The sequence below is a fragment of the Carassius auratus genome, chromosome 35, assembly GCF_003368295.1.
Source record: "Carassius auratus strain Wakin chromosome 35, ASM336829v1, whole genome shotgun sequence".
NCBI classification, from domain to species: domain Eukaryota; kingdom Metazoa; phylum Chordata; class Actinopteri; order Cypriniformes; family Cyprinidae; genus Carassius; species Carassius auratus.
This window is the reverse complement of record NC_039277.1, coordinates 15853112-15860615: the sequence shown is the minus strand read 5'-3', so window position 1 is coordinate 15860615 and position 7504 is coordinate 15853112. Positions and strand designations below refer to the sequence as shown.

The following is a 7504-nucleotide window of genomic DNA, read 5'->3' as shown; positions in this document are numbered from 1 at the left end:
CAGCAGACACACTGCACTTCAGCTCCTTCAACACTTATTTGAAACAAACACGTGCACCATCATACATGCATGTGCATAAAGTGACCACCACTGACAATGTTTCACACACATATGTAACCCTGTGATAAATAATGGAGCTGCTTTAGTTTTCTGCAAACTGATATTGCAACTTACATATGCAAACTGATCCCTTGTGTAGTGGAGGTTATGATAATGTTCATGCGCAGCTCATTTATCTTTTCTCCTTATAAGGCCTCTAATTGGTTGCTGAGAGATAATAAGAGAAACTAACAAAAAAAAAAACTCTTAGTTACTGTGTCTATAAATACATTTACATTTAATAAGGTACAAACTTGATAAACTGGATGCATTAGGAAGAACATTTCCATAATTTACAAGCAGATATAAAATGCCCCATGTGTTCTCATATGTACCAAACATATTATTTTCTCTTGATTTTATCAAGGTTATGACATTAACGCTCACTATACCCCTAAAACCAGCTGTGCTCAGTCCACAGCACAATAATTCATACAGGCATACAGACATCAAACTTAAGAAACATAAATATAAATGTGGATCTTTTGAAGAAACTTAATGTCCAGAAGGAAGAGGTTTATCTAAAAAGATTAGCTGATACATAAGGTTTCACAGCTGTCTCCCTACCTTTTGTCAGCACCATCAGATATTTATGAAAATATTTATAAAATAAGGCAATATCAAAATGGTCTCCATACTATAGGGCCTCTCCATATTTCACCTGATGTGAGTTCACCAAAGCCTGTGCTGTGTGTATGTACATGTATATAGATATACTATAAATAATATAACAGTTTAATACGTAATTAAATACAACATGTATACTAATATATAATAGTTAAATCACCTATATTTATATAGCACTTTATCCAATAAAGATTGTGTCAAAGCAGCTTTACAATATTAAACAAGAAAATAGTGTGTTGATAATGCAATGTTCATAAGGTCGAAAATTTCATAAGGTCGAAAATGTCTTTTTAGAACTAGTAAAGAAGGAACACTGAGTTGCTTCATTAAAAGCTTCTTGTATCACTGTATGAAAAGATCACTGTATTATAGGCAGTGCTTTAAGTGGCCCAGAAGAGGTGCCGGTACTCTATTATAGCCAATTTTTTCTTCTTTTCTTTTCTTTTCTGTTTTTTTTTTTTTTTTTTTTTGATGACTCCCCTCATCCCCTGAGGTAACAACAACAATACTGAAGGGGTTTTATATACAGCAGTCAACAGGCAACCTTAATAATAAATCCTTTTATTAGTTTGTAGATTTGCTTGAGCTAGAAAGAACTACTGAACATAAATAAAATTGTGCAAAAGGATTTTGAAAATATACCCTTAGAAAGAGCTACTGCATTACTGCATTCAAACTCCCGAACTGACTCAAATGATTCATGCTCCGAGCTCCAAACTGACTCAAATGATTCGCGAACCCGCTACGACCCAGATAGCAATGAGTCGGCGGACCGCCGGCGGCGCTCCGGCGGCAGTAGAAGCGTCAGAATAGCGTAATCGCAAACACGTTTGACGGTGCACCGCCGGCGGCAGCCGCTTTTTAGAAGCGGCAGCCGCCTTCGGCCCGCGGGCCAACCGCCGTCCCGCCGCCGTTATATCAAAGGCGACCCTTCCGCGGCCCGTCGGAGGCAAACGCTATTTTCGAGCGATCGGTCGCCGCTTGCTTATTTATTTATATATAATATATATATATATATTATGCAGTTTATCAAGAATAATGATTGATCAAACCAGACAAATTTCCATTTGACGTTTTAATTCCACATTTCAAAGTACAGTAACTGTCATTGAAACATGATGTCAGATCCCTGAAATATAAATAACAGAAAAAAAGAGAAAAAAAATAAATAAATACACACACACACACACACACATGCAGGTTTCCAATTAAATTGTTAAAAAAAAAAAAAACAGCCTTAGCTTACAAGCAAATTATAACACTTACAATAATTGTTAATAATATAAAGAGGTCAGCTCTGGCATGAAAAGAATTACCAGTAAACATAAGTAATGAGTATATCTGGTACCAAAGAATGTGCAGGACACCAAAAAAAATTCAGGTATAACATCACATTTACAAGCCATTTCTAACAATAAGATAAGTGGTAATAATTTAGAATAAAGCTCTGGAGTAGAATAGACCATTATAATGGCATTGCTGACCTGGGGTACAAGATGTCTCTTGTATCTGTGATAAACATCTTCAAATATATATAAAAAATACTGAGGTAAAAAAAGTAGTAGAACAGATATAACTGCAATGCTGACCTGTGGCACAAGGATTTACAAGCTATATTTAACAATATAATAAGTTAAGCACTATGATAATATCCACAGTGAACAGTGTGGATTGGGGAGTGCAGTCTGACACTTCTGGCTTCTTTAGGGGTCTTGATGTTACTGACTGCAGGATAAAGAAAGGGTTCCAGTTGTCAGTGATGCTGGGATGTCAGTAGTCAGCCTAGGTTTAAGGGGTCGGCTGTGGGTCCCTCTCAGCTGTGCGGCGCCTTTTTCCGCCTTCACGGTCAGATGCTCCTTTCAGGTAACGCGTAACGTTAACCTGGATGGCTTCATCAGTGGCATCCTGTGTTGCCGGGTTCTTCCGGATGGCTCCTGTAGAAAATACAGATCTGTCATTCCATTTGAATGGCATAATGCCATACACATCTACTAAACATATATTTTTTATTTTTTATTTTTTTTTTTACATCCAACTTACTTTGAACAATGGTCTTCAGGAACATGTCTCTAAAACATGCTTTATCCCCAACTCCAGTCCAGGTTGTATTGATGGAAGGTGATTAGAGAAGATACTTTGAAGCATCCGCCAGACGGTTGTCTTTAGGTCCCTCCCACATTTGATTGCCAAAAACCGAAGCTGAAAATCCAAAAAAAGTGTTACAAATTACATTTCTCTGAAGCTTATCATACATAAATATAAAATGTGACAGGCTATGGATTCAGACTGTAGAATATGCAGTGTACAATCTTAATTCTACTTTTTACATTACCCTATGGAGTTATAAACGAAATCAGCACACTTACAAATCGTTCCTGGAGCTCTTTATCCTGCCTCAAACTGTTGTCAAGCAACGCCAAATCTTCCTGGGTGTCTAGGGGGAGTAACAGATCCCCTGGCAGGGATAACTCTCCAACAGACACATTGGCACTGAAATGTTGCAGCATAGTGTCCATTTTGTTGTCCATGCTACGCACAACATCGCCAAACTCTCCAAGACGTCGCAGCATTAAGGTCTGATCTGCACCTACAGGGGTTAAATAAAATAATAGTCAGTCCTGGTCCCTCAACTACTAAACTATGACATTTATATCTAGGTCTACTACATGTATAGGTGGCCCCAGTGGGAATTAAACCAACAACCACAGGTGTTGTTTGCAAGTTGTACCTGATTGCCCAGTGCGAGCAAACGTCTTCAACATTGTCCCAACTTGCTTCACCTGCTCTTGAAGTGAGCCGCTGTCATCCGAAGCTACAAAATGAAAGGCATATGGTAATTTTGTACATACATCACATACTCTTTCCTAAGTTTGACTTTTTTGTGCATGTTCTTACCTGCTCGTGCAGTGCTTTCCCTCAGAGCTTGGTTCTCCTCCCTCAGAGCTTGGTTCTCCTCCCTCAGAGCTTGGTTCTCCTCCCTAAGGGCTTGGTTCTCCTCCATCACGGCTTGTTTTTCATTCTGGAGTCTCTGGAAATCTACATTAAAAAACAAAACAACAAAAAAAAAAAAACACCTAAAGGCACTATTTTCAATACTTTTAAAAACACTGGACACTAAGACATAGGCCTAAAATATACCTTCATAGCTGAAAACTTCATGCTGTACACGAGATGCCAGGGGAGTCCAAGGGCCAATTACAGAGCGATGACTTTCTCCTATTGATAATCATTGACGTAAAAATATGTTTGAAGTTATTGCATACATTTAATGAATTGGACTTAAAATGGAACACTTAGTTTAGCGCAACATATTACATACCTCCAGAGTTTTCACCCATATGCTGCCAGGGTAAATTTGCTGCTGGGGGTGTAAAGCTTAGTACTTGACGAGCTGGAAGAGCAAACATAACAGCTTTAACTTCAGTGCAGAGTATTGCATATTCAGTAATGAAACTATAATTGAACTGTGCAATGCTAATGGAATGTACAACACACCTCGACACCTTTCATCCAGAAACTGCTGCGGCGAGTAACCAGTCAAGTGTCCTAATGAAAAACAGATTATGATTAAAGGATTCCTTATCTTAAATAGAAGCAATAGTTTCCAAGACAAAAAAACGTCACAAATAACATCACTTACTTGTACTCAAACTCTTGGCTCTGTGAAGTGGAGTCTGAATTTCTGGGGAGAAACCTGGTTCTGAGAAAGAGGAAACAGAAATTTGAAAATCTAACAAAGGGTATAGTTTAGTGGCAGGATCACAAATCAAGCATCACAGCAATTTTACATACCACCTCTGAAGTCTACAGATGGCACAACATTTTCCTGGTTTTCTGGAATCGATGCAACTTCTGGAGCATCAGGCAGCACTGAAACCTTGTTACCAGGAACAATGTTTTCAAAGCTCAAAAGAGGTTGTCCAAACGACAGCACTGCTGGTGCATCTGGAAGACTAGACTCCTCTTCATCAGAAGAGGCCTGGGGTCTGTACTTGGAATTTGAGATTCTCTTTCTCTTTCTCTTCTTGTCATCGTCCGTCGTTTCAACGCTAGAACCTGTTTGGAAGCGCACCAAATATCTCATCGCCTCTTGCCAACATTCTAGAGCAGGGAATAATGAATGAAAGTCAGTTATCCACCATAAACAGACAAAGAAAATACACAGATGAAATGCAGGAAAATCAAATGCATAAGTCAGAACCATTTACCTGCTCCCTTCATAAACTTAAAATGATGTTTCTCCCAGGTGCTGTGTGGAGGCGTGCAGCGGATGGCTAAATTGTTGCCTTTGTCTTTTTTGCGGAGGTTAAATGGGGGCCAATAGCTTGTTGAAGCCATTCCATGTTGATGTTCATTTACAGGAGGATTTACTTGGTCAAAGTCAGGAATAACAGCAAGTAGAGCATCGTTTGCAGCTGCAATTTCCTGTTTGTCCCTCTCAACTCCTTTCAATATTCGTCTCCTTTTGGCCCAGTAACTAGACATTGTAACTAACAATGCATTTACCTTTAAAGCCAAAACGATTGTCCAACAGTAGGTCTCTTGTGTGAAGTTAACCAGTTATGCTCCGGTCAAGGTATCTGCAAGAAAATGTGAACAAAACCACATTGTTAACGTTAGGAATATACAGTAGCTATGCTGTAGAAAAAGAAAAAAAGATCAGCCAAACGTGGAACAGTGAAATTGTTAAAAAATAAAATGTACTCATTCAGTGTAGTGATTCAAGTGAACAGCACTGTCCTCAAACATAAAAAGTACAGCACTTCAGATAAATAACTCATCATAATCCCCTTAAATCTAGAAGTACAGTAGCAACAGCACGTGCTAGCTAACACTTGCTAGTCACTGTAGCTACATTGTGAACTGAACTAGCAGCATACTTTGATCTGACAAACAAATAATTTAAACAACCATCATTCTGCTTTGTTAGAAAACACCAAATAATTTAAGTTATACTGAAGTCTTTCTAGATGTAAGCTTTGGATACCTACTGTAGCTAGTTACATTTCTACATGTAATGTAACTAGCAACATTGCTTAACCTCAGTGTGTAAGTTACTGTAACAAAGGCACAACAGCATGTGTTAGCTAACAATTGCTAGCCACTCTAGCTACTGGACTAGCAGCTACTTGTTCAGACAAACAAAATCATTTTAAACAACCTATATACAACGTTAGTTTTGTAAGAAAACACTAGATGTAAAGCTTTGCTACGTACTGAAGCTATACACATTTCAACATGCTTGAAACAGTGTAAAAAAGGCGCAACAGCATGTGTTAGCTAACACTCTGAACTAGACTAGCAGCGTTGCGTGTCGGAACAAACCAAATGAAAAACAACCTAGGTTACTGGTATCATCATTCGGGTTTAGTTAGAAAACAACACAAGTTATACTGATCAGTCTTGTCGTAAGATTTTGCTACCTATGCTGGGAACCACATTACCACATGCGGCGGCGGCATAATTGTCCATACAAGTTACTGTAGTTAATTCGACCTGACCAAAACTAACTTAAAACAACATACGTACTCACACTCGTATAAACATACGTATCTTAGAAGAAAAGAAAAAATCAACGCCCTGGAGAAACAAAGTAGCTATACAGAAAGTTAATTGTAACATGGCGGGCAACTTTGTAAACAAGGCTAACTTACTTTAGCCTACTTTAGCTTGACTAGTAAGGCATGAAAACCCCCAAAAAGGATGGGGGGAAACTAACAAGATTTTACAAAGAATAAACTAAAAACAATGTAAAACATAATAATTGCGTTAAGGAAACATGTACTTACTTAAACGATGGTAGTCCACAGAAACTCGCGATTGAACGGCGAACTGACGCGAATGTGTGCTCTAGTTATGTTGTTTGGGGAGGGGCCAGGAGCTCAGTGGCTCCAGTGCGTCATCGAGCCACGTTTTAACTCCGCCCAAAAAAAATCCTGAACACAGCAATGGTGAAAACCTATACTTTCTAACATTTATAATGTGTTTACATTTTTTTAAGTGTTTTACTGTCTTAAACATTTGTACAGGTCGCAATTGCAAATTAATCCCTTATACATGTAAAAAGTAAAAAAAAAAAAAAAAAAAAAATCGAGGTTGGAAAAAAATGAAAGACATAAAATGACATTTCCTGGAATGGCAGAAAGACGAAATATTTCCTAAATATTTCATAAATCTGCCAGTGCAGCTGTGAAACCAGAGGAGCTTTTAGATTTTAGTTTATCCTTCTGATCAGGTCAAAACAAGAGATTTTCCTGTTTATGATAGGCTATTACCATGGTTGCAAATTAATAAAAATTATAAAGTATAGACCTACCCAAGATTTTGGCCATGTTGCAGATGTCTTTCACTGTTCACTGATGTAGCCAGGCATTAGTGAAAAGTCTAACTTCATCAATTTATTCAGCTAAATTGTTCATACCATGAATTAAATATCTATTTTAAAACCTAATCAGAATCAGAAAGATATTTATTGCCAAGTAAGTTTTACAAAAGGAATTATTAATCAAGAAATGAAAAACAATTTTCACCTAAGTGCATAAAATAATTTTACATATAGCCTATTAGGCTACTCTATCGCTTCAGAGTTTCAAAGTAATTTAAATGTAATTTCCTAAACCGTACCTTATCATGAATCAAGAGTCAAGAATAAACCCTAATGGCTTAAAAAAAAAAAAAATAATAATAAATAATATGGGATTTAATTCACATATAGGCTATTATGATTTTATAATCGCTTCAGATGTGAAAAGTGTTTAAAATGCTGTCAGTTCCACTT

General features: G+C 37.5%; 1 protein-coding gene across 6 annotated transcripts; it reads right to left on the bottom strand.

Annotated features, from left to right (window-relative positions):
* Positions 1-1786: 1786 nt before the first annotated feature.
* On the bottom strand, positions 1787-6636 carry LOC113054596 (uncharacterized). Of its 6 annotated transcripts, XM_026220251.1 has the most exons (13): positions 6516-6630; positions 5076-5306; positions 4935-4979; positions 4519-4827; positions 4367-4426; positions 4222-4272; positions 4046-4117; positions 3865-3942; positions 3622-3762; positions 3455-3538; positions 3093-3313; positions 2767-2925; positions 1791-2660 (listed from the first exon to the last, which is right to left on the bottom strand). In XM_026220251.1, exons 2-12 carry the CDS (start codon positions 5209-5211, stop codon positions 2782-2784), a joined length of 1341 nt encoding a protein of 446 aa, XP_026076036.1. In that variant the 5' UTR covers positions 5212-5306; positions 6516-6630; the 3' UTR covers positions 1791-2660; positions 2767-2781. The 6 variants fall into 6 exon arrangements, 5 of the variants coding, with proteins under 5 accessions (XP_026076036.1, XP_026076035.1, XP_026076038.1 ...); XM_026220250.1 differs by having other exon boundaries at positions 4935-5306; XM_026220253.1 differs by lacking the exon at positions 4935-4979 and having other exon boundaries at positions 4519-4830; positions 5118-5306.
* Between the last annotated feature and the right edge of the window lie 868 nt (positions 6637-7504).

What these genes read in the sequence shown, in the direction of transcription:
- LOC113054596 (XM_026220250.1), bottom strand. Translation starts at nt 5,211, where the DNA reads ATGTCTAGTTACTGGGCCAAAAGGAGACGAATATTGAAAGGAGTTGAG. An exon ending in AGCCAAGAGTTTGAGTACAA is followed by an intron (nt 4,273 to 4,366) that starts GTAAGTGATGTT and finishes GTTTTTCATTAG; the next exon opens with GACACTTGACTGGTTACTCG. An exon ending in TGAAGTTTTCAGCTATGAAG is followed by an intron (nt 3,763 to 3,864) that starts GTATATTTTAGG and finishes TTTTTAATGTAG; the next exon opens with ATTTCCAGAGACTCCAGAAT.